General features: G+C 55.2%; 2 protein-coding genes across 16 annotated transcripts in view; one reads left to right on the forward strand and one right to left on the reverse strand.

Annotated features, from left to right (window-relative positions):
- Nucleotides 1-1,981: 1,981 nt before the first annotated feature.
- On the reverse strand, nucleotides 1,982-10,437 carry LOC146764977 (uncharacterized). Its single transcript, XM_085563124.1, is given in 6 exon segments — nucleotides 1,982-3,717; nucleotides 5,723-8,120; nucleotides 8,123-8,375; nucleotides 8,377-9,323; nucleotides 9,399-10,315; nucleotides 10,385-10,437. Coding segments are annotated over 5 exon segments (4,035 nt in total). The 3' UTR covers nucleotides 1,982-3,717; nucleotides 5,723-6,255.
- A 3,072-nt stretch (nucleotides 10,438-13,509) lies between these two features.
- HACL2 (2-hydroxyacyl-CoA lyase 2) overlaps nucleotides 13,510-26,987 on the forward strand; it is a 35,544-nt gene continuing 22,066 nt past the window's right edge. For 3 of the 15 annotated variants that reach the window (XM_085563213.1, XM_085563214.1, XM_085563215.1), the window contains exons 1-5: nucleotides 14,709-16,687; nucleotides 17,268-17,469; nucleotides 21,247-21,374; nucleotides 23,534-23,959; nucleotides 26,035-26,146. In XM_085563213.1, coding sequence (XP_085419339.1) covers nucleotides 15,866-16,687; nucleotides 17,268-17,469; nucleotides 21,247-21,374; nucleotides 23,534-23,959; nucleotides 26,035-26,146 — 1,690 coding nt within the window. In that variant the 5' untranslated portion in view covers nucleotides 14,709-15,865. Of the gene's footprint in view, nucleotides 13,666-14,700; nucleotides 16,688-17,267; nucleotides 17,470-21,246; nucleotides 21,375-23,533; nucleotides 26,982-26,987 lie in introns of those variants that run through there. The other 12 variants (XM_085563211.1, XM_085563212.1, XM_077787768.2 and 9 more) reach the window with 10 other exon arrangements.

Raw genomic sequence — 26,987 nt, forward strand, 5'->3', positions numbered from 1 at the left:
CCTGGTTTGGGGTGTCCTTGTTGGGGGGAGAGTGGGGACACCAGAGGGGACATGAGGACACCAGAGGTGACACAGGGACACCAGAGGGGACACGGGGACACCAGAGGGGACATGAGGACACCAAAGGGGACACGGGGACACCAGAGGGGACACGGGGACACCAAAAGGGACACGGGGACACCACAGGGGACATGGGGACAGCAGAGGGGACATGAGGACACCACAGGGGATGTGGGGACATTACGGGGGACGTGGGGACACCAGAGGGGATGTGGGGACACCAGAGGTGACATGAGGACACCAAAGGGGACACGGGGACACCAGAGGTGACACGGGGACACCAGAGGTGACACAGGGACACCAGAGGGGACATGGGGACACCACGGGGGACGTGGGGACACCAGAGGAGACGTGGGGACAACAGGCGGACTTGGGGACACCACAGGGGATGTGGGGACATTACGGGGGACGTGGGGACACCACAGAGGTCATGGGGACACCACAGGGGACGTGGGGACACCAAAGGGGACACGGGGACACCAGAGGGGACACGGGGACACCATGGGGGACACGGGGACACCAGAGGGGACACGGGGACACCAGAGGGGACACCAGAGGGGACATGAGGACACCAAAGGGGACACGGGGACAGCAGAGGTGACACTGGGACACCACAGGGGACGTGGGGACGCCAAAGGGGACACGGGGACACCAGAGGGGACATGAGGACACCACAGGGGATGTGGGGACATTACGGGGGACGTGGGGACACCACAGAGGACATGGGGACACCATGGGGGACGTGGGGACACCAGAGGAGATGTGGGGACAACAGAGGGACTTGGGGACACCACAGGGGATGTGGGGACACCAGAGGGGACACGGGGACACCAAAGGTGACACGGGGACACCAGAGGGGACATGAGGACACCACAGGGGATGTGGGGACATTACAGGGGACGTGGGGACACCAAAGGTGACACGGGGACACCAGAGGTGACACAGGGACACCAGAGGGGATGTGGGGACACCACGGGGGACGTGGGGACACCACAGGGGACATGGGGACACCAGAGGGGATGTGGGGACACCACAGGGGACATGGGGACAGCAGAGGTGACACGGGGACACCAGAGGGGTCATAGGGAACCCAAATTCAGCACCCCAAAACCCGAACCCCAAATTCTGCACCCCACATTTCCCACATCCCAAATTTTGCCCCCCCAAACCCCGCACCCCAAAATTTTGCACCCCGAATTTCCCACCCCACACCCTGAGCCCCAGATTTTGCACCCCAAACTCTGCACCCCCAAACCCCAAATCTCTCCACCCAAATTTCGCACCCCAAAACCCACACCCCAAATCCTGCACCCCAAATCCTGCACCCAACATTTCGCCGCACCCCAAAATTTGCCCCCAACCCCACACCCCAATCCCCGCACCCCAAAATTTTGCGCCCCGCATTTCCCGCCCCCACACCCTGCGCCCCAAATTTTGCACCCCCAAACTCCACCCCCCCCCAAATTTCTGCACCCCAAAATTTTACAACCCCGAATTTCCCACCCCACATTCTGCACCTGGGGCAATTTTTGGGGGGACTCTGGGGCAAATTTGGGGTCTCTGGGGCAAATTTGGGGCATTTGGGCCAAATTTGGGGGTTCTGGGGGGCTAAGTTGGGGGGTCTGGAGGAAATTTGGGGGATCTGGGACAATTTGGGGGCTCTGGAGCAAATTTTGGGGTTCTGGGGTTAAATTTTGGGGGACTCCAGGGTAAATTTTGGAGTTTTGGGGTTAAATTTTGGGGGGACTCCAGGAGAAATTTTGGGGGATTTTCAGCACATTTTGGATTTCCTGGGGCAAATTTTGGGGGGTTCTGGGTCAAATTTTGGGGGGATTTGCAGGTGGGACCCCACCCCCCCCCACCGAGGTCCCCCAGGGTTGTCACCTCCATGTTTTTGGGGACAATCCAGGCGGTAAAAATAATCCATAAATAAATTTATTTGTTAATTAATAAATAATTAATTAAGGAGAATAATTTAGGGAGGGGAGGAGCCACCCCCCAGGCCGGCTGGGGGAGGGGGACAGCAGGGGCCACCCCCCCCCAAAGTGTCCCCAAATGTCCCCAAGGAGGTCCCAAGTGTCCAGCACTGGGTCCCCAAATGTCCCCAAGTGTCCCCAAGTGTCCCCCACTGGGTCCAGGAGGTCCCCAAATGTCCCCAAGCAACAAATGGGGGGGGGGCAGTCACGGATGTCACTTGATGTCCCCAAATCTCCAGGTGTGGAGGTCACCGGTGTCACTCAATGTCCCCAGATCTCTGGGTGTGGTGGTCTTGTCCCCAGATGTCCAAACATGGACGTCACCAGTGTCACTTGGTGTCCCCAAACCTCTGGACACGGGGATCTTGTCACTCAAATCTCCAGCCTTGGATGTCACCGACGTCCCTTGTCCCCAAATGTCCAATCACAGACATCACCAGAGATCTGTCCCCAGATCTCCAACCAGAGATGTCACCGATGTCCTTTGATGTCCCCAAACCTCCACACTTGGGTGTCATTGATGTCCCTTGATGTCCCCAAACCTCTGGGTTTGGATGTCACCAATGTCTGCTGATGATGTCCCTTGATGTCGCCAAACCTCCACGTTTGGGTGTCACTGATGTCTGTCGATGTCCCCAAACCTCTGGGTTGGACGTCACCGATGTCCCTCGATGTCCCCAAACCTCCATGGCTGTGTGTCACTGATGTCCCCCAACCTTTGGGTTTGGACGCCACCGATGTCCCTTGATGTCCCCAAAACCTCTGGGTTGGACGTCACCGATGTCCCTCGATGTCCCCAAACCTCCATGGCTGTGTGTCACTGATGTCCCCAAACCTCTGGGTTTGGACGTCACCGATGTCCCTCGATGTCCCCAAACCTCCATGGCTGTGTGTCACTGATGTCCCCAAACCTCTGGGTTTGGACGTCACCGATGTCCCTCGATGTCCCCAAACCTCCATGACTGTGTGTCACTGATGTCCCCAAACCTCTGGGTTTGGATGCCACCGGTGTCCCTCAATGTCCCCAAACCTCTGGGTTTGGACGTCACCGGTGTCTGTCGATGTCCCCAAACCTCCACACTTGGGTGTCACCGATGTCCCTCGATGTCCCCAAACCTCCCCACCTGGGACTCCCTGACGTCCCCAAGCCCCACCCCAGCAGGTGACCAGCAGGACACGAGACCAGCTGCTCCCGGTGCCACCACCCAGTGCCACCACCCAGTGCCACCACCCAGTGCCACCACCCGCCGTCACCCGCCCGCGATCCGCAGCAGCCCCACGAAGTTGCCCTCGCGCTCGTCCTGCGCCAGCTGCCACCCGCCCGCGTCCCCCGCGCTGTCCCCGAGCGTGTCCCCAACCATCTCCAGGCTGAGGACGTCCCCAGGCCAGAGGTGTCCCACGGCCTGGACCAGCGCCGAGCGTCGCTGGTGGCCACCGGGCGCGGCCGGCAGGGCCAGCGGCACGGCCAGCAGCGGGGCGGTGGCACGACGCAGCCGCAGGGTGACACCGCCTTGGGGACAGGTGGCCGCCGTGCAGGTGACAATCAGCTGGCCGTAGAGCAGGTAGAGGCCACCGGACGTCACCCGGAGTGTCCCCGCGGTGTCCGGTTGGATGTCACCGCTCAGGAAAACGCCCTGGACGCCGGGCTCGTAGCGCCAGCTCGGGGACGGGGACAGCGAGCCTGGGGATGGGGACAGTGGTCAGTGGGGACGGGGGGGACATGGGGACATGGGGACATCAGGGGACATCAGGGGACATCAGGGGACATCAGGGGACAGCGGTCAGTGGGGACGGGGACAGCGAGCCTGGGGACGGGGACAGCGGTCAGTGGGGACGGGGACAGCGGGGGACAGTGGGGACAGTGGGGACATGGGGACATCAGGGGACATCAGGGGACAGTGGGGACATGGGGACATCAGGGGACATGGGGACATCAGGGGACAGTGGGGACAGTGGGGACATGGGGACATCAGGGGACAGCGGTCAGTGGGGACATGGGGACATCAGGGGACATGGGGACATCAGGGGACAGTGGGGACAGTGGGGACATGGGGACATCAGGGGACAGTGGGGACAGTGGGGACATCAGGGGACAGCGGTCAGTGGGGACGGGGGGACAGCAGGGGACATCAGGGGACAGTGGGGACATGGGGACATCAGGGGACATCAGGGGACAGTGGGGACATGGGGACATCAGGGGACATCAGGGGACAGTGGGGACATCAGGGGACATCAGGGGACAGCGGGGGACAGTGGGGACATGGGGACATCAGGGGACAGCGGTCAGTGGGGACATGGGGACAGCAGGGGACAGTGGGGACATGGGGACATCAGGGGACATCAGGGGACAGCAGTCAGTGGGGACGGGGGGACAGCAGGGGACAGTGGGGACATCAGGGGACATCAGGGGACATGAGGACATTGGGGTCAGTGGGGACATCAGGGGATGGTGGGGACATTGGGGACAGCGGTCAGTTGGGACATGGGGACATCAGGGGACATCAGGGGACATGGGGACATGGGGACATGGGGACATGGGGACATGGGGACATGGGGACATCAGGGGACAGCGGTCAGGGTGACACTGGGGACACCAGGGGACAGTGGGGACAGTGGGGACATGGGGACATCAGGGGACATGGGGACATCGAGGGACAGCGGTCAGGGGGGACACTGGGGACACCAGGGCCAGTGAGGACATGGGGACAGAGGTGACAATGAGGGGACAGAGGAGAGGGGGTGACACCAAGGGGACACAGGGTGGCCCAAAAGGACACGGGGTCCCTGACACCCGGGGGACAGTCGGTGACACCTCGGGGACACCCTGGGGACAATGACACCCTGAGGACATTCCATGACATCTTAGGGACACTCTGTGACACCTCGGGGACACTCCGTGACACCTTGGGGACAATGACACCCTGGGGACACTCCGTGACACTTTGGGGACACTCCGTGACACCCTGGGGACAATGACACTCTGGGGACACTCCGTGACACTTTGGGGACACTCCGTGACACCCTGGGGACAATGACACCCTGGGGACACTCCGTGACACCTCGGGGACACTCCATGACACCCTGGGGACAATGACACCCTGGGGACACTCCGTGACGCTGCCTTGTGCCACCCCCGGAAGCCGCAGGGGAGGTGACAATGAGGAGGTGACAATGGAGGAGGGGACAATGGAGGAGGGGACAATGGAGGAGGGGACAATGAGGAGGTGACAATGGGGGAGGTGACAATGAGGAGGTGACAATGGAGGAGGGGACAATGGAGGAGGGGACAATGGAGGAGGGGACAATGAGGAGGTGACAATGGGGGAGGTGACAATGGGGAGGGGACAATGAGGAGGTGACAATGGGGAGGGGACAATGGGGGAGGTGACAATGGGGAGGTGACAATGAGGAGGTGACAATGGGGGAGGTGACAATGGGGAGGGGACAATGAGGAGGTGACAATGGGGAGGGGACAATGGGGGAGGTGACAATGGGGAGGTGGCACTTCCTCTGTGAGGAACCCGAGTGACAATTTCGAGATGACTCTGGTGGGGAGGAGGGGACATCAGGGGACATTGGGGACAGGAGGGGACATCAGGGGACATCAGGGGACATCAGGGGACAGGAGGGGACATCAGGGGACAGGAGGGGACATCAGGGGACATCAGGGGACATCCAGGACTCACCGGCACTGAGCAGGACGTGGGCGGCGGTGGCAGCCTGAGGGGACAGGAGGGGACAAGGTCAGCACGAGGGTCCCCAATGTCCCCACGGTGTCCCCAAAGTGTCCCAAATGTCCCCAAGGTGTCCCCAAGGTCCCCACGGTGTCCCCAAAGTGTCCCAAATGTCCCCAAGGTGTCCCTACGGTGTCTCCACGGTGTTCCCAGGGTGTCCCCAAAATCCCCAAGGTGTCCCCAAGGTGTCACCAATGTCCCCAATGTCCCCAAAGTGTCCCCAAGGTGTCCCCAAGGTGTCACCAATGTCCCCAATGTGCTCAATGCCCCCAATGTCCCCACAGTGTCCCCAAGGTGTCCCCAAGGTCCCCACGGTGTCCCCAAAGTGTCCCAAATGTCCCCAAGGTGTCCCCAAGGTCCCCACGGTGTTCCCAGGGTGTCCCCAAAATCCCCAAGGTGTCCCCAAGGTGTCACCAATGTCCCCAATGTCCCCAAAGTGTCCCCAAGGTGTCCCCAAAGTGTCCCCAAGGTGTCCCAAAATGTCCCTAATGGGGGGAAAAGGGAAAATTCTGGGATTTTTTTGGGGGAAAAAGAGGGGATTTTGGCGGGGGGGAGGTGACCTTTGTGTCCCCCAGGAGGGGACACCTGGATGGACACACGGGTGGACAGATGGACACGGGGATGGACGGATGGACACGGGGATGGACACAGGGATGGATGGATGGATGGACACAAAGATGGACACCTGGACACGGCGATGGACACAGGGATGGACACGGGAATGGACAGATGGACCCTTGGATGGACAGACGGACACCTGGACACGGCGATGGACAGATGGACACAGGGATGGACAAATGGCACAGGGATGGACGGATGGACAGCTGGACACGGGAATGGACAGATGGACCCTTGGATGGACAGATGGACACCTGGACACTTGGATGGACAGATGGACACAGGGATGGACAGACAGACACCTGGATGGACACCTGGAAACATGGACACCTGGATGGACAGATGGACACGGGGATGGACAGATGGACACAGGGATGGACAGATGGACACCTGGACACTTGGATGGACAGATGGACACAGGGATGGACAGACAGACACCTGGATGGACACCTGGAAACATGCACACCTGGATGGACAGATGGACACGGGGATGAACAGATGGACACAGGGATGGAAAATGGCGCAGGAATGGACGGATGGACAGATGGACACGGGGATGGACAGATGGACATGGGGATGGACAAATGGCGCAGGGATGGACGGATGGATAGATGGACACGGGGATGGACAGATGGACACCTGGATGGACACCTGGAAACATGGACACCTGGATGGACAGATGGACACGGGGATGGACGGATGGACACAGGGACATGTGGATGGACAGATGGACATGGGGATGGACACGGGGATGGACGGATGGACACCTGGACGGACACCTGGACACGGGGACAGACACCTGGATGGATGGATGGATGGATGGATGAGTGGAGGACAAATGGACATCTGGACAATGGACACTTGGATGGACATATGGACACAGGGACACAGGGATGGACAGATGGACACAGGGATGGACAGATGGACATGGGGATGGACACATGGACACAGGGACACGTAGATGGACAGATGGACACAGGGGTGGACACCTGGATGGACACACAGGTGGACAGACGGACACTTGGATGGACAGATGGACACAGGGACATGGGGATGGGCAGATGGACAAGTGGATGGACAGATGGACACAAGGACGGACCCCTGGATGGACAGATGGACACAGGGATGGACACCCAGATGGACAGATGGACGTCTGGAAGATGGACACAGGGATGGACACAGGGACACCTGGCTGGACAAATGGACACAGGGATGGACAGATGGACACCTGGGAGGCTGGACAGACACGGACGGACACTCGGACAACTGGGCAGGCGGACAAGCGGACACCTGGGCAATCGAACACCAGGACAGACAGACACCTGGACAGCTGGACAGCTGGACAAAAGGACAGCAGGACAAACACCCAGACAAACGGACACTGGGCCACCAGGACAAATGGACACCTGGACAAACGGACACCAGGACAAACAGACACTGGGACAAACGGACACCAGGACAAATGGACACCAGGACAAACAGACACCGGGACAGATGGACACCGGGACAAACGGACACCGGGACAAATGGACACTGGGACAAACGGACACCGGGACAAATGGACACTGGGACAAACGGACACCAGGACAAATGGACACCAGGACAAACAGACACCGGGACAGATGGACACCGGGACAAATGGACACCGGGACAGATGGACACCAGGACAGATGGACACCAGGACAAACACCCGGACAAACGGACAAACAGACACCAGGACAAATGGACACCAGGACAAACGGACACCGGGACAAACGGACACCAGGACAAATGGACACCAGGACAAACAGACACCGGGACAGATGGACACCGGGAGAAATGGACGAACAGACACCCGGACAGACGGACTCCTGGACGAATGGACACCAGGACAAACGGACACCAGGACAAATGGACACCGGGACAAATGGACACGGGGACAAATGGACACCGGGACAAATGATGGACACCAGGATAGATGGACACCAGGACAGATGGACACCAGGACAAACACCCGGACAAACGGACAAACAGACATCAGGACAAATGGACACCAGGACAAACGGACACCTGGACGAGCAGACACCAGGGCAAATGGACACCAGGACAAACGGACACCGGGACAAACGGACACCGGGACAAACGGACACCTGGACGAGCAGACACCGGGACAAACAGACACCTGGACAAACAGACACCGGGACAAATGGACACCGGGACAAATGGACACTGGGACAAATGGACGAACAGACACCCGGACAAACAGACACCTGGACAAATGGACACCAGGATAGATGGACACCAGGACAGATGGACACCAGGACAAACACCCGGACAAACGGACAGACACCAGGACAAACGGACACCAGGACAAACGGACACCTGGACGAGCAGACACCGGGACAAACGGACACCAGGACAAACGGACACCGGGACAAACAGACACCGGGACAGATGGACACCGGGACAAATGGACACTGGGACAAACGGACACCAGGACAAACGGACACTGGGACAAATGGACGAACAGACACCCGGACAGACGGACACCTGGACAAATGGACACCGGGACAGATGGACACCAGGACAAACGGACACCAGGACAAACACCCGGACAAACGGACAAACAGACACCAGGACAAATGGACACCAGGGCAAACGGACACCGGGACAAATGGACACCTGGACGAGCAGACACTGGGACAAACGGACACCAGGACAGATGGACACCGGGACAAACGGATACTGGGACAAATGGACGAACAGACACCCGGACAGACGGACACCTGGACAAATGGACACCAGGACAAACAGACACCGGGACAAATGGACACCAGGATAGATGGACACCAGGACAGATGGACACCAGGACAAACACCCGGACAAACGGACAAACAGACACCAGGACAAATGGACACCAGGACAGACGGACACCGGGACAAGCGGCGTCCCCGCCCTCAGGACGGACAGACGGACGGACAGACAGACGGACAGACGGACGGACAGACCGCCCCCCCCCACCTCCCCGTGCCCACCTGCACCGGGGGCTGCCCCCGGAGCGCCCCCAGGACGGCGGCGGCGGCGGCGGCGGCTCCGAGCGCGGCGGCGGCGAGAGCGGCGAGCGCGGCCAGCGCCGGGGCCGGGCGGCGGCACCGGCAGCGCGCCCGCGGCTGCTTCTGGTCCCGGTTCCGCTCCCGGGCCCGGTTCTGGTCCCGGTTCCGCTCCCAGTCCCGGTTCTGGTCCCGGTTCCGCTCCCAGTCCCGGTTCTGGTCCCGGTTCCGCTCCCAGTCCCAGTTCTGGTCCCGGTTCCGCTCCCAGTCCCGGTTCTGGTCCCGGTTCCGCTCCCAGTCCCGGTTCCGCTCCCAGTCCCGGTTCCGCTCCCAGTCCCGGTTCTGGTCCCGGTTCCGCTCCAAGTCCCGGTTCTGGTCCCGGTTCTGCTCCCAGTTCTGGTGCGGGTTCTGATTCCAGTTCTGGTGCCCGTTCTGGTCCCGGTTCCGGTCCCAATTCTGGTCCCGGTTCTGCTCCCAATTCTGGTGCCCGTTCTGGTCCCGGTTCCGGTCCCAATTCTGGTCCCGGTTCTGCTCCCAATTCTGGTGCCCGTTCTGGTCCCGGTCCCGATTCTTGTCCCGGTCCTGGTCACGGTCCTGGTCCCGGTTCTGCTCCCAGTTCTGGTCCCGGTTCTGCTCCCGGTTCTGGTCCTGGCTCATGTCCCGGTTCCGGTCCCAGTTCTGGTTCTGGTGCCCGTTCTGGTCCCGGTTCTGCTGCCCGTTCTGGTCCCAGCTCGGATCCCGGTCCCGGTTCTGCTCCCAATTCTGGTGCCCGTTCTGGTCCCGGTCCCGATTCTTGTCCCGGTCCTGGTCACGGTCCTGGTCCCGGTTCTGCTCCCAATTCTGCTCCCAATTCTGGTCCCGGTTCTGCTCCCGGTTCTGGTGCCCGTTCTGGTCCCAGCTCGGGTCCCGGTCCCGGTTCTTGTCCCGGTCCCGGTTCTGGTCCCGGTCCCGGTCCGGGCAGAGGCACCGGCAGGGCCGCGGGGCCGCCGCGGGATTCTCGGGGTCGGCGAGCGGCGACATCGCGGCGACATCGGCGACAGCGGAGCGGGGCCGGCTTTTAACGGGACACGGGGAGGGGACACGGCGACAGCGGGGAGGGGACACGGTGACATCAGGGAAAGGACCGGGGACAGCGGGGACAGCGGGGAGGGGACCGGGGACAGCGGGGAGGGGACACGGTGACATCAGGGAAAGGACCGGGGACAGCGGGGACAGCGGGGAGGGGACCGGGGACAGCGGGGAGGGGACACGGGAGGGGACACGGTGACATCAGGGAAAGGACCGGGGACACGGGGACACGGGGAGGGGACACGGTGACATCAGGGAAAGGACCGGGGACACGGGGAGGGGACACGGGAGGGGACACGGGAGGGGACAGCGACATCGGGGAGGGGACAGCGGGGAAAGGATCGGGATGGGGACATGGGGACAGCGGGGAGGGGACAGCGGTGACATCAGGGAAAGGACCGGGGACAGCGGGGACAGCGGGGAGGGGACACGGGGAGGGGACACGGTGACATCAGGGAAAGGACCGGGGACACGGGGAGGGGACATCGGGAAGGGGACACGGTGACATCACGGAAGGGACAACGGGGAGGGGACAGCGGTGACATCGGGGAAATGACCGGGGACAGCGGGGAGGGGACCCAAATACCTCCAAAATAACCCACAAACCTCCCAAAATGGAACCCCAAAAAAAACCCCAAAACCCCCCAAAATGGGACCCAAAAAACCCTAACCCCCCCCCCCCAAAAATGGGATCCCACAAAAATACCCCAAAATGGGACCCAAAAAACCCCAAAACCCCAGAATGGAACCCCAAAAAACTCCAAAACCCCAAAATGGGACCCAAAAAACTCCCCAAACCCCCCAGAATGGGACCCCAAAAAACCCCCACAAACCTTCCAAAATGGAACCCCCAAAAAACTCCAAACCTCCCAAAAAAACCCCAAAACCCCCCCAAAATGGGACCCGCAAAAAACTCCAACCCCCCCCAAATGGGACCCCAAAAAAACCCCAAAATGGGACCCCCAAAAAAACCCCAAAAATCCCCAAAATGGGACCCCCAAAAAACCCCAAAATGGGACCCAAAAAACTCCAAAATGGGACCCAAAAAAACCTCAAAAAACCCCAAAATGGGACCCCCAAAAAACCCCAAACCCCCAAAAAAACCCAACCTCCCCCCAAAATGGGATCCCACAAAAAAAAACCCCAAAAAAAACCCGAAAAGGGACCAAAAAAACCCCAAAAAAACCCCAAAATGGGACCCAAAAAACCCCAAAATGGGACCCAAAAAACCCCAAAACCCCCCAAAAATAGGGAGGGGACACCGGGGGGGTTGGGGACACTCCGGGGGTGGCACCGGGGTGGCGACAAGGTGACACCGGGGGCGGGGGGACACCGGGGAGGGATTTTGGGAATTTTGGGATTTTTGGGATTTTGGGGACCCTCCCGGCCGTGACGTCACGGATGGGAAGTGTCCCCAAGTGTCCCTCCCAAAAAAGGGAATCCCAAAAAAAGCACAAACCCGCCCCCAAAAAAAGAGACCGCAAAAAAAAACCCCAAAATCCCCAAAATGGGAACGGCAAAAAAAACCCAAAATGGGACCCCAAAAAAACCCAAAATGGGACCCCCCCAAAAGAACCCCAATGAGACCCCAAAAAACCCAAACCCCACAGAATTGGACCCCCAAAAACAAAAAAAAAACCAAAATGGGACCCCCAAAATATCCAAAATGGGACCCCAAAAACCCCAAACCCCACAAAAAGGGACCTCCCCAAAAAGGACCTAAAAAATCCCAAAATTCCCAAAATGGGACCCCCAAAAAAATCCAAAATAAGACCCCAAAAAACCCCAAAATGGGACCCAAAAAAACCCCAAAGCCCCCCCCAAAAAACACCAAATCCCCTAAAATGGGACCCCCAAAGAAACCAAAATCCCCAAGAAGGGACCCCCCCAAAATCCCAAAATGGGCCCCAAAAAAAACCCCAAACCCCTCCAAAATGGGGACCCCTAAAAAACCCAAATCCCCCAAAATGAGAACCCCCAAATACTCCCAAGCCCCCCAAAAATGGGAACCCAAAAAAACCCAAAATTGGGACCCCCAAAACTCTAAAATCCCCCCAAAAATGGACCTCAAAATTCCCAAAAATGGGACCCCAAAAAGCCCAAAAATCCCCCCAAAAATGGGACCCCAAAAAACCCCAAAACCCCCAAAAATGGGACCCCAAAAGATGGACCTCAAAAAACTCCAAAATCCCCCCAAAAAACCCCAAAATCCCCCAAAAATGGACCCCAAAGCCCCCCAAAATGGAACCCCCAAAATGGACCCCAAAAAACCCCAAAATCCCCCCCAAAATGGACCCCCAAAACCCCCAAAATCCCCCCAAAAATGGACCCCCAAAACCCCCAAAATCTCCCCAAAAATGGACTCCAAAGACTCCAAAACCCCCAAAAATGGGACCCCCAAAAAATGGACCCCAAAAAACTCCAAAATCCCCCCCAAAATGGACACCAAAACCCCCCATAAAAAGACTCCAAAAATGGACCTCAAAAAACCCCAAAACCCCCCCAAAAATGGGACCCCAAAAATCCCAAAATCCCCCAAAAATGGGACCCCAAAAAAACCCCGAAATCTCCCCAAAAATGGACCCCAAAACCCCCCAAATCTCCCCAAAATCCCCAAAAATGGGACCCCAAAAAACCCCAAAATCCCCCAAAAATGGGACCCCAAAAAAACCCCGAAATCTCCCCAAAAATGGACCCCAAAACCCCCCAAATCTCCCCAAAATCCCCAAAAATGGGACCCCAAAAATCCCAAAATCCCCCAAAAATGGGACCCCAAAAAAACCCCGAAATCTCCCCAAAAATGGACCCCAAAACCCCCCAAATCTCCCCAAAATCCCCAAAAATGGGACCCCAAAAATCCCAAAATCCCCCAAAAATGGGACCCCAAAAAAACCCCGAAATCTCCCCAAAAATGGACCCCAAAACCCCCCAAATCTCCCCAAAATCCCCAAAAATGGGACCCCAAAAAATGGGATCCCAAAAATCCCAAAAATCCCCCCAAAAGTGGACCCAAAAACCCCCAAAATCCCCCCAAAATCCGGGTCCCCTGGCCCCGCCCCTTTCCCGCCCTTTCCCTTTAGCCACGCCCCTTTCCCCGCCCACCAATCCCCGCCCCGCCTGGCGGCGCACGCCCGTGACGTCACCACGCAACCCGGAAGCGAGCACTTCCGGGTGCGGCAGGTGAGGGGAGGCGGGGGGGGGGGGGAGGAGATTTGGGGACAATTTTGGGGGATTTGGGACAATTTTGGGACAATTTTGGGGGTTTGGAGACATTTGGGGACACCTGCGGGGGGTTGGGGACATTTGGGGGGAGTTTGGGACAATTTTGGGGCAATTCTGGGGGGCTTGGGACAATTTTGGGGGGATTTGGGGACAATTTATGGACAGTTTTGGGGGGATTTGGGACAATTTTGGGGCAATTTTGGGGGGATTTGGGACAATTTTGGGACAATTTTGGGGGGATTTGGGACAATTTGAGGACAATTTTTGGACAATTTGGGGGGGTTGGGACAATTTTGGGGGGATTTGGGACAATTTTGGGGCAATTTTTGGACACTTTTGGGGATTTGGGACAATTTGGGGGGATTTGGGGACATTTGGGGGGATTTGGGGACAATTTTGGGACAATTTTGGGGGATTTGAGACAATTTTGGGGGTTGGGCCAATTTTGGGAGATTTGGGGCAATTTTGGGACAATTTTTGGACACTTTTGGGGAGATTTGGGGCAATTTTGGGGGGATTTGGGATAATTTTGGGGAGTTTGGGACAATTTGGGGACATTTTTGGGGGTTTGGGGACACCTCAGGGGTGGCCTTGGGGACGGGGCTGATTTTTGCCCCCAAATTTTGGAATTTTTGCCCAAAATTTTGACATTTTCAGCCAAAAATGGCCCCAAATTTGGGATTTGTCCCCCAAATTTGGGGGATTTTACCTCAAATTTTGGGATTTTTGCCCCAAATTTGGAGATTCTTGCCCCAAAATTGGGATTTCCATCCAAAATTCAAGTTTTTGCCCCAAATTTGGGAAATTTTACCCCAAATTTGGGATTTTTGCCCCACATTTTAGGATTTAGGCTGAAAATTCGGAAATTTCTGCCCTAAATTTTGGGATTTTTGTCCCAAAATTGGGATTTTTACCCCAAATTTGGGAATTTTTAACCCAAATTTGGGATTTTTTCCCCAATTTGGGAATTTTTACACCAAATTTGGGATTTTTTTGCCCCAAAATTGGAATTTTCATCCCAACTTTGGGCATTTTTACCCCAAACTTTGGCAATTTTGCCCCAAAATTGGGATTTTTGCCCCAAACTTCAGAATTTTTACCCCAAATTTTGGAGTTTTGCCCCAAATTTGGGGATTTTTTTGCTCAAAATGTTGGGAAATTTCTGCCCCAAATTTGGGGATTTTTGCCCAAAATTTCAGGAATTTTCCCCCGAATTTTGGATTTTTGCCCCAAATTTTGGATTTTTGCCCCAAATTTGGAATTTTTGCCCCAAATTTGGAATTTTTGCCCCAAATTTTGGGATTTTCAGCCACAATTTGGGGATTTTGCCCCAAATTTTGGATCTTCGGGGGGGGCGGGGCCTCGTTAGGGGTAATTGGGGCTCTGTCATTATGCAAATGAGCAGCGTCCTTATGCATATGTATGCAAATGAGCATCTGATTATGCAAATTGTGTGGGCGGGGTGTGGGAACCTGGAGGAGCCGGGACTGGTTAGACTGGGTTTAATTAATGCGGGGTTTAATTAATCCTGATCTTAATTAATCCTGAGCTTAATTAATTCACTCTGATTAATTAAGATGGGCTCAATTTATCCAGAGTTTAATTAATTCAGATTTTAATTAATCCAGTCTAATTAATTAAACTGTGTTCTGTTAATCCAGAGTTCAATTAATCCAGAGTTTAATTAATTCAGAGTTTAATAAATCCAGTCTAATTAATTAAATAGGGTTCAAATAATCCAGAGTTTAATTAATCCCGATCTTAATTAATCCAGTCTAATTAATTAAATAGGGTTCAAATAATCCAGAGTTTAATTAATCCCGATCTTAATTAATCCAGTCTAATTAATTAAATTGGGTTCCATTTATCCAGAGTTCAGTTAATCCAGAGTTTAATTAATCCAATCTAATTAATTAAACTGGATTCAGTTAACCCAAGGTTTCATTAATCCAGAGTTTAATTAATCCTGTCTGATTAATTAAATTGGGTTCAATTAAGCCAGAGTTTCATTATTTGGAATTTGAGTAACCCAGAGTTTCATTAATCTTGAATTTAATTAATCCAGAGTTTAATTAACCCAATCTAATTAATTAAACTGGGTTCAGTTAACCCAGAGGTTCATTAATCCAGAGTTAATTAACCCGGCCTAATTAATTACATGGGTTCAATTCATTCCTTGTCCTTCCTGGTGGCCCCAAAGTTCTCCTGGTGTCCTCAAGGTTCTCCTGGTGTCCCCAAGGTTCTCCTGGTGTCCCCAAGGTCCCCATGGTGGCCCCAAGGTTCTCCTGGTGGCCCCAAGGTCCCCATGGTGGCCCCAAGGTTCTCCTGGTGGCCCCAAGGTTCTCCTGGTGTCCCCAAGGTCCCCATGGTGGCCCCAAGGTTCCCATGGTGTCCCCAAGGTTCTCCTGGTGTCCCCAAGGTTCTCCTGGTGTCCCCAAGGTCCCCATGGTGTCCCCAAGGTTCCCATGGTGGCCCCAAGGTTCTCCTGGTGTCCCCAAGGTCCCCATGGTGGCCCCAAGGTCCTCATGGTGGCCCCAAGGTCCTCATGGTGGCCCCAAGGTTCTCCTGGTGGCCCCAAGGTCCCCATGGTGTCCCCAAGGTCCCCATGGTGGCCCCAAGGTCCCCATGGTGGCCCCAAGGTTCTCCCGGTGGCCCCAAGGTTCTCCTGGTGGCCCCAAGGTTCCCATGGTGGCCCCAAGGAGTTCTGATGGCCCTGGAGGTCTCCGCGGTGGCCCCAAAGTTCTCACGGTGGCCCCAAGGAGTTCCTGATGGCCCTGGAGGTCTCTACGGTGTCCCCAAGGTTCCCATGGTGGCCCTGGAGGTCCCTGTGGTGTCCCCAAGGTTCTCCTGGTGGCCTTGTTCTCTTGCAGCTCCTGCCATGGACTTGGTGGCCGGGCTGGTGGCCCTGGTGGCCCTGGTGGCCCTAACCCTGCTGGTGGTGGCCCAGAGGCTCGGGATGTTCTACCGCATCTTCCACAAGGTCTGGGGACACCTGGGGACATTGGGGACATCAGGGGGACATTGGGGACACTGGTGGGGTGGAGAACATTGGGACAGGTGGCATGGAGAACACTGGGACAGGTTGGATGGAGAACATCAAGGACAGGTGACACCGGTGGGATGGAGAACATCTGGGACAGGTGGGATGGAGAACACTGGGACAGGTTGGATGGAGAACATCAAGGACAGGTGACACCAGTGGGATGGAGAACATCTGGGACAGGTGGGATGGAGAACACTGGGACAGGTGACACCAGGCATGGAGAACATTGGGACAGGTGACACCAGGCATGGAGAACATGAAGGACAGGTGGGGTGGAGAACATGAAGTACAGGTGGGATGGAGAACATCAAGGATGGGTGGGATGGAGAACATCAGGGACAGGTGTCACCAGGGATGGAGAACATCAGGAACAGGTGTCACCGGTGGGGATGGAGAACATTGGGGACAGGTGGGATGGAGAACATCAAGGACAGGTTGCACCAGTGGGATGGAGAACATCAGGGATAGGTGACACCGCTGTCACCTCTGACCTCCTGGTGGCCCCGTGGTGGCCCAGGTGGACACGACGAGTCCCCGTCACGGTGGCGAGCTGGTGGCCGAGGTCCTGCGGGCCCACGGCGTCCAGTTCATCTTCACGCTGCCCGGTGGCCACATCTCGCCCGTGCTGGTGGCCTGCGAGAAGATCGGCATCCGCGTGGTGGACACGCGCCACGAGGCCACCGCCGTCTTCGCCGCCGACGCCGTCTCACGCCTCTCGGGTCAGCTCTGGTGGCATCTCGGGGGGGTTTGTCCCCAGCTGTCCCCAAGGGGTGGAGGTGGCCCCATGGCTGACATCTCCAGAGGGTTTTGGGTGTCCCACCTTGGTGGACCTTGGGTGACCTGAGCGGGTTTTGGGATGTCCAGGGTGGGATTCGTCCCCCTTTGTCCCCATCTGTCCCCAAGGGATGGAGGTGGCCCCATGGCCGACATCTCCAGGGGGTTTTGGAGGCCCACCTGGGTGGGTCTTGGTTGACCTGAGAGGGTTCCAGGATCTTGGGATGTCCAGGGTGGGATTTGTCCCCATCTGTCCCCAAGGGATGGAGGTGGCCCCATGGCTGACATCTCCAGAGGGTTTGGGTGTCCCACCTGGGTGGGTCCTGAGAAGCTTCAGGGCTGTGGCAGGGTGGGATTTGTCCCCATTTGTCCCCTCCTGGATCAAATCCATCCTTTGGCCACCTTGGAGCCATCTTGGTGCTTCCATGATGTCATCTCGCCACCATCTTGGTGCCATCTTGGTGCCATCATGGAGCCACCTTGGTGCCACCTTGATGTGACCTTGGAGCCACCTTGGTACCACCTTGATGTCATCTTGGTGCCACCTTGGAGTCATATTGGTACCACCATGATGTCACCTTGGAGCCACCTTGGCGCCATCTTGGAGCCGTCTTGGAGCCATCATGGTGCCATCTTGGCACCATCTTGGTGACATCTTGGTGCCACCATGGAGCCACCTTGGTGCCACCCTGATGTCCCCTCAGTGTCCCCTCGGTGCCACCTTGGAGCCACCTATGCGCCATCTTGGCACCATCTTGAAGCCATATTGATGCCATGTTGGCGCCATTTTGGTGCCACCATGATGTCATCTTGGCGCCATCTTGAAGCCATCTTGGCGCCATCTTGGCGCCATCTTGGTGCCACCTTGGTGCCATCTTGACGCCATCTTGGTGCCACCATGCAGCCATCTTAGTGCCATCTTGACATCATCTTGGTGCCACCATGATGTCACCTTGGTGCCACCTTGGAGACACCTTGGAGGCATCTTGGTACCATCTCGGTGCCATCTTGGTGCCACGTTGGCGCCATTTTGGTGCCACCATGATGTCAACTTGGCGCCCTCTTGAAGCCATCTTGGCGCCACCTTGGCACCATCTTGGTGCCACCTTGGAGCCATCTTGGTACCATGTTGGTGCCATGTTGGCGCCATTTTGGTGCCACCATGATGTCATCTTGGCGCCATCTTGAAGCCATCTTGGTGCCATTTTGAAGCCATCTTGGTGCCACCATGCAGCCATCTTGGCGCCATCTTGACATCATCTTGGTGCCACCTTGAAGGCATCTTGGTGCCATGTTGGTGCCATTTTGGCGCCACCATGATGTTGGAGCCACTTTGGTGCCATCTTGGTGATACCTTGGTGCCATCATGGTGCCACCTTGGTGCCATCATGATGCCATCTTGGTGACACCTTGGAGCTACCTTGGAGCCATCTAGGTGCCATTTTGACGCCATCTTGGTGCCACCTTGGATCCACCTTGGAGCCATCTTGGCGCCATCTTGAAGCCATATTGGCGCCATCTTCACCCCATCTTGGTGCCATCCTGGCGCCATTTTGATGCCCCCATGATGTCATCTTGGAGCCACTTTGGTGCCATCTTGGTGACACCTTGGTGCCATCATGGTGCCATCTTGGTGCCATCTTGAAGCCACCTTGGTGCCACCTTGGTGCCACCATGGAGCCATCTGGGTGCCACATTAGTGCCACCTTGGAGCTACCTTGGTGCCATCTTGGTGCCATCATGCTGCCATCTTGGCGCCATCTTGACATCATCTTGGTGCCACCATGATGTCACCTTGGTGCCATCTTGGTGCCATATTGACGCCATCTTGGTGCCACCTTGGCGCCATTTTGAAGCCACCTTGGTGCCACCATGCAGCCGTCTTGGCGCCATCTTGACGTCATCTTGGTGCCACCATGATGTCACCTTGGGGCCATCTTGGTGCCATATTGACCCCATCTTGGTGCCACCTTGGCGCCATATTGGAGACATCTTGGAGCCATCATGATGCCATATTGGTGCCACCTTGGCACCATCTTGAAGCCATATTGACGCCATCTTGGTGCCACCTTGGTGCCATTTTGAAGCCACCTTGGCGCCACCATGCAGCCGTCTTGGTGCCACCTTGGCACCATCTTGAAGCCATATTGACGCCATCTTGGTGCCACCTTGGCGCCATTTTGAAGCCACCTTGGCGCCACCATGCAGCCGTCTTGGCGCCATCTTGACATCATCTTGGTGCCACCATTATGTCACCTTGGGGCCATCTTGGTGCCATATTGACGCCATCTTGGTGCCACCTTGGCGCCATTTTGAAGCCACCTTGGCGCCACCATGCAGCTGTCTTGGCGCCATCTTGACGTCATCTTGGTGCCACCATGATGTCACCTTGGGGCCACCTTGGCGCCATTTTGAAGCCACCTTGGTGCCACCATGCAGCCATCTTGGCGCCATCTTGACATCATCTTGGTGCCCCCATGATGTCACCTTGGGGCCATCTTGGTGCCATATTGACGCCATCTTGGTGCCACCTTGGCGCCATATTGGAGACATCTTGGAGCCATCATGATGCCATATTGGTGCCACCTTGGCACCATCTTGAAGCCATATTGACGCCATCTTGGTGCCACCTTGGTGCCATTTTGAAGCCACCTTGGCGCCACCATGCAGCCGTCTTGGCGCCATCTTGACATCATCTTGGTGCCACCATGATGTCACCTTGGGGCCACCTTGGCGCCATTTTGAAGCCACCTTGGCGCCACCATGCAGCCGTCTTGGCGCCATCTTGACATCACCTTGGTGCCATATTGACGCCATCTTGGTGCCACCATTATGTCACCTTGGGGCCATCTTGGTGCCATATTGACGCCATCTTGGTGCCACCTTGGCGCCATTTTGAAGCCACCTTGGCGCCGCCATGCAGCCGTCTTGGCGCCATCTTGACATCACCTTGGTGCCACCATGATGTCACCTTGGGGCCATCTTGGTGCCATATTGACGCCATCTCGGCGCCACCTTGGCGCCATATTGGAGACATCTTGGAGCCATCATGATGCCATATTGGTGCCACCTTGGCACCATCTTGAAGCCATATTGACGCCATCTTGGTGCCACCTTGGCGCCATTTTGAAGCCACCTTGGCGCCACCATGCAGCCGTCTTGGCGCCATCTTGACATCATCTTGGTGCCCCCATGATGTCACCTTGGGGCCATCTTGGTGCCATATTGACGCCATCTTGGTGCCACCTTGGCGCCATTTTGAAGCCATCTTGGTGCCATATTGACGCCATCTTGGCGCCACCTTGGCGCCATATTGGAGACATCTTGGAGCCATCATGGTGCCATATTGGTGCCACCTTGGCACCATCTTGAAGCCATATTGACGCCATCTTGGTGCCACCTTGGCGCCATTTTGAAGCCACCTTGGCGCCACCATGCAGCCGTCTTGGCGCCATCTTGACATCACCTTGGTGCCATATTGACGCCATCTTGGTGCCACCTTGGCGCCATATTGACGCCATCTTGGTGCCACCTTGGCGCCATTTTGAAGCCACCTTGGCGCCACCATGCAGCCATCTTGGCGCCATCTTGACATCACCTTGGTGCCACCATGACGCCATCTTGGTGCCACCTTGGTGCCACCTTGGGGCCACCTTGGAGCCCCCTGGGTGTCCCCTGGGTGCCCCCCGGGTGTCCCCTGGGTGCCAGCGCTGTCCCCGCAGGCCGCATCGGCGTGGCGGTGGTGACGGCGGGTCCCGGGGTCACCAACGCGGTGACGGCCGTGAAGAACGCGCAGATGGCCGAGTCGCCGCTGCTGCTGCTGGCCGGGGCGGCCGCCCGGCTGCAGAAGGTGGGAGCCGGGCCCGGGCCCCGATTCCCGAATTCCCCAAATCCCGAAATCCCCAATTCCCAAAATCCCCAATTCCCAAAATACCCCAATTCCCAAATCCCGAAATCCCCAATTCCTGAAATCCCAAAATCCCCAATTCCTGAAATCCCAAAATCCCCAATTCCTGAATTCCCCAATTCCCAAAATCCCCAATTCCTGAATTCCCAAAATCCCCAATTCCTGAATTCCCCAATCCCCTGAATTCCCAAATTCTCAAATTCCCATATCCTGAATTCCCAAATTCCCCAAATCCCGAATTCCAGAATTCCCAAATTCCCTTTGCCATTCCCAAATTCCCATTCCCAAATTCCCGAATTCCCTTTGCCATTCCCAAATTCCCAATTCCCATTCCCAATTCCCTTTGCCATTCCCCATTCCCCATTCCCCAATTCCCATTCCCCAATTCCCGACTAATTCCGGAATTCCCGGATCATTCCAGGGCCGCGGGGCCCTGCAGGCGGAGCCGCAGCTGCCGCTGCTCCTGAATTCCCCAATTCCCTTTGCCATTCCCCAATTCCCATTCCCATTCCCAAATTCCCGACTAATTCCCGACTAATTCCCGAATAATTCCAGGGCCGCGGGGCTCTGCAGGCGGTGCCGCAGCTGCCGCTGTTCTCCCCAATTCCCTTTCCCATTCCCCTTTTCCCATTCCCAAATTCCCATTCCCAAATTCCCATTGCCATTCCCAAATTCCCGACTAATTCCGGAATTCCCTAATAATTCCAAGCCCGCGGGGCTCTGCAGGCGGAGCTGCAGCTGCCGCTGCTCCCGAATCCCCAATTCCCTTTGCCTTTCCCCATTCCCTTTCCCCAATTCCCATTCCCCATTCCCCAATTCCCAAATTCCCGTTCCCATTCCCAAATTCCCGACTAATTCCGGGATTCCCGGATCATTCCAGGGCCGCGGGGCTCTGCAGGCGGTGCCGCAGGTGCCGCTGCTCCCGAATCCCCAATTCCCATTCCCCAATTCCCCATTCCCAATTCCCCAATTCCCATTCCCCAATTCCCCATTCCCAATTCCCCATTCCCAATTCCCCATTCCCCATTCCCCATTCCCCATTCCCCAATTCCCCATTCCCAATTCCCCATTCCCCATTCCCCAATTCCCCAATTCCCCATTCCCCAATTCCCCATTCCCCAATTCCCCATTCCCCAATTCCCCAATTCCCCATTCCCCAATTCCCCATTCCCCAATTCCCCAATTCCCCATTCCCCAATTCCCCATTCCCCAATTCCCCATTCCCCAATTCCCCAATTCCCCATTCCCAATTCCCCATTCCCCAGTTCCCCATTCCCAATTCCCCATTCCCAATTCCCCATTCCCCAATTCCCCATTCCCAATTCCCCATTCCCCATTCCCCAATTCCCCAATTCCCCATTCCCCAATTCCCCATTCCCAATTCCCCATTCCCCAGTTCCCCATTCCCCAATTCCCCATTCCCAATTCCCCATTCCCCATTCCCCAATTCCCCAATTCCCCATTCCCCAATTCCCCATTCCCAATTCCCCATTCCCCAATTCCCCAATTCCCCATTCCCCAATTCCCCATTCCCAATTCCCCATTCCCCAATTCCCCATTCCCCAATTCCCCAATTCCCCATTCCCAATTCCCTTTGCCATTCCCATTCCCCATTCCCCAATTCCCCATTCCCCAATTCCCCATTCCCAATTCCCCATTCCCCAATTCCCCATTCCCCAATTCCCCATTCCCCAATTCCCCATTCCCCAATTCCCCAATTCCCCATTCCCAATTCCCTTTGCCATTCCCATTCCCCATTCCCCAGTTCCCCATTCCCCAATTCCCCATTCCCAATTCCCCATTCCCCAATTCCCATTCCCCAATTCCCTTTGCCATTCCCCATTCCCATTCCCCAATTCCCATTCCCCAATTCCCTTTGCCATTCCCCATTCCCCATTCCCCAATTCCCTTTCCCATTCCCCAATTCCCATTCCCATTCCCAAATTCCCGGATAATTCCCGGATCTTTCCCTCATCCCAGGCCCGCGGGGCCCTGCAGGCGGAGCTGCAGCTGCCGCTGTTCCCCAATTCCCTTTGCCATTCCCAATTCCCATTCCCATTCCCAAATTCCCGGATAATTCCCGGATCTTTCCCTCATCCCAGGGCCGCGGGGCGCTGCAGGCGGTGCCGCAGGTGCCGCTGTTCCCCAATTCCCCAATTCCCTTTCCCATTCCCCAATTCCCATTCCCAAATTCCCGACTAATTCCGGAATTCCCGGATCATTCCAGGGCCGCGGGGCGCTGCAGGCGGTGCCGCAGGTGCCGCTGCTCCCGAATTCCCCAATCCCCTTTCCCATTCCCCAATTCCCATTCCCATTCCCCAATTCCCGTTCCCATTCCCAAATTCCCGGATAATTCCCGGATAATTCCCGGATCTTTCCCTCATTCCAGGGCCGCGGGGCGCTGCAGGCGGTGCCGCAGGTGCCGCTGCTGCGGCCGCTGTGCAAGTCCTGCGTCTCCGTGGGCTCCGTGCGCCGCCTCGTCCCCGTCCTGCGCCGCGCCCTGGCCACGGCCGCCGGCGGCACGCCCGGTCAGCGGGGCCCCTGCCCGCAATTCCCAAAATTCCCAAAAGAATTCCCGAAAAACCCCCAGGAAATTCACAAATATCCACCAAAAATCCCGGCAATTCCCCCGAAACTCCCAAAGATTCCTGAAAACACCCGAAAAACTCCCCCAAATTCCCCGAAAAAATCCCGGAAATGGAAATTCCCCCCAAAAAAATCCTGGAAATTCCCAAAAGTTCCCCAAATCCCCAAAAAATCCTCCCCCCCCAAAAAAAAAATCCCGGAAATTCCAGGAATTTAAAAAAAAAAAAAAATTCCCAAAAATTCGCAGGAAGTCAAAAAAATTCCCAAAAATTCCTATAAATTCCTATAAATTCCTGAAAATTCACAGAAAATTCCAAAATTCCCAAAAATTCCCGGGAATTCCCCAAAATTCCTGAAAATTTCCAATAATTCCCCAAAATTCCTGGAAATTCCAAAAAAATTCCCAGAAGTTCCCGTAAAGTCCCGGAAATTTCCAAATATTGGGGTTTGGGGAGGGGGGAATCCCAGAATTCTCAATAATTCCTGAAAAATACCAGAAATTCCCAAAAATCCCCCGGAATTCCCGAAATTCACAAAAATTTCCAAGAAGTCCCAAAAATTCCAGAAAATTCCCAAAAATTACCAAAATTCAAAAAAATTCCTGAAAATGCCCGAAAAGTCCGGAAAATTCCCCAAAAGTCCCAAAAATTCCAGAAATTTTCCGAAAATTACCAAAAATACCAGAAAATTCTTGGAAATTCCCAGAAATTCCCAAAAATTCCCAAAAATTGCCCAAAATTTTTAAGAATTCCCAAATTTCCCCAAAAAGTCCCCAAAATTCCCTGAAAATTCCCCAAAAATTCTGAAAGTTCCCCCAAATTCCCGGAAGTTCCCCAAAATTCATGAAAATTCCAGAAAAAAAACCAGAAAATTCCCGGAATTCCCAAAAATTCCCAAAAAAATTCCTGGAAATTCCCAAAAATTCCCAAAAAATTCCCGAAAATCCATGAAAATTCCCGAAAATTGCTGGAAAGTTCCGAAATTCCCCAAAATTCCCCAAAATTTGTGAAAATTCCCGAAATTCCCTGAAATTCCAGAAAATTCCCAGAAATTCCCGAAAATTCCCAAAATTTCCCAAATTCCTGATAATTCCCCAAAAATCGAAAAAATTCCCGAAAATTCCCCGAAAATTCCTGAAAATTCCCATAAATTCCTCAAAATGCATGAAAAATCCCCCAAATCCCCGGAAATTCCCAAAAATGGGGTTTGGGGAGGGGGGAATTCCAAAATTCCCAAAAATTCCCAAAACCCGGGATTTGGGGTGGGAGAAATGCCAAAATTCCCAAAAATGGGAATTTGGGGTGGGGGAAATCCCAGAGGTTTTTGGGGGGTTTTGGGGTTTTTTGGGATTTTTGGGGATTTTTGGGATTTTTGGGGTCCTGCTGTGGGATTTTTGGGGTCTCCAACCCCGTGAGGGGATTTTGGGGTTTTTTGGGGATTTTTGGGGATTTTTGGGGTTTTTTTGGGGGGGTTTTGTGGGGTTATTTTGGGTTTGGGGGGTTTTTATTTGGGGTTTTTTTTTTGCGGGGTTTTTGGGATTTTTGGGGTCTCCAACCCCGTGAGGGGATTTTGGGGTGACCCCGGTGGATTTGGGGATTTTTTTGGGATTTTTTGCGGGTTTTTTGGGATTTTTGGGGTCTCCAACCCCGTGAGGGGATTTTGGGGTGACCCCGGTGGATTTGGGGTTTTTTGGGGATTTTTTGGGGATTTTTTTGGGGGGGTTTTGTGGGGTTATTTTGGGTTTTGGGGTGGTTTTTTTGGGTTTTTTTGGGTTTTTTTTTTTATTTTTGGGGTCTCCAGCCCCGTGAGGGGATTTTGGGGTGACCCCGGTGGATTTGGGGATTTTTGGGGATTTTTGGGGATTTTTTTGGGGGGGTTTTGTGGGGTTTTTTGGGGTTTTGGGGTGGTTTTTTTGGGGTTTTTTTTGCGGTTTTTTTTATATTTTTGGGGTCTCCAACCCCGTGAGGGGATTTTGGGGTGACCCCCGCGGATTTTGGGGGTTTTTGGGGTCCCCCAGGCCCCGTGTTCGTGGAGCTGCCCATCGATGTCCTCTACCCCTTCCACGTGGTGCAGAAGGAGCTCGGCGCCTCCCAGAGCCCGCGGGGGCTGCGGGGGAAGCTCGTCCAGTGGTGAGAAACACCCCAAAAACACCCCAAAAACACCCCAAAAACAGCCCAAAAACACCCCCAAAAACAGCCCAAAAACACCCCCAAAAACAGCCCAAAAACAGCCCAAAATACCCCAAAAACCAGCCCAAAAATACCCCAAAATAACCCCAAAAGTACCCTAGAAAAACCCCAAAGCTACCCCAAAAATACCCCGAAAACACCCTAAAAACACCCCAAAAAACAGCCCCAAAACACCCTGAAAACACCCCAAAAACAGCCCAAAAATACCCCCAAAACACCCTGAAAACAACCCAAAAAACAGCCCCAAAATACCCCCAAAACACCCCAAAATAACACTAAAAATACCCCCAAAACACCCCAAAAACCAACCCAAAAACCAACCCAAAAATAACCCCCAAAATATTCCAAAACCACCACAAAATACACCCAAAAATACCCCAGAAAATCCCCAAAACACCCCAAACACACCCCAAAAACCAGCCCAAAATACCCAAAAATGACACCAAAAATACCCCACAATAACCACCAAAATAACCCCAAAAGTCCCCCAGAAAAACCCCCAAAATACCCCGAAAATACCCCAAAAACACCCCAAAACAACCCCAAAACTACCCAAAATTACACCAAAAACACCCCAAAAATAACCACCCAAAACCGCCCCAAAACCCCATCAAAGCCCCATCAAAACCCCTTAAAAAAAACCATTAAAACCCCATAAAAACGCTCCCAAAACCCCATAAAACCCCCCCAAAAAATCCCCCGAACCCTTTAAAAACCCCACCGAAACCCAAAATTGCCCAAAACCGCCCAAAATTGCCCCAAAATTGCGAATTCCCCGCAG

This window comes from Lonchura striata, chromosome 30, assembly GCF_050655825.1.
Source record: "Lonchura striata isolate lonStrDom1 chromosome 30, ASM5065582v1, whole genome shotgun sequence".
Classification (NCBI taxonomy): domain Eukaryota; kingdom Metazoa; phylum Chordata; class Aves; order Passeriformes; family Estrildidae; genus Lonchura; species Lonchura striata.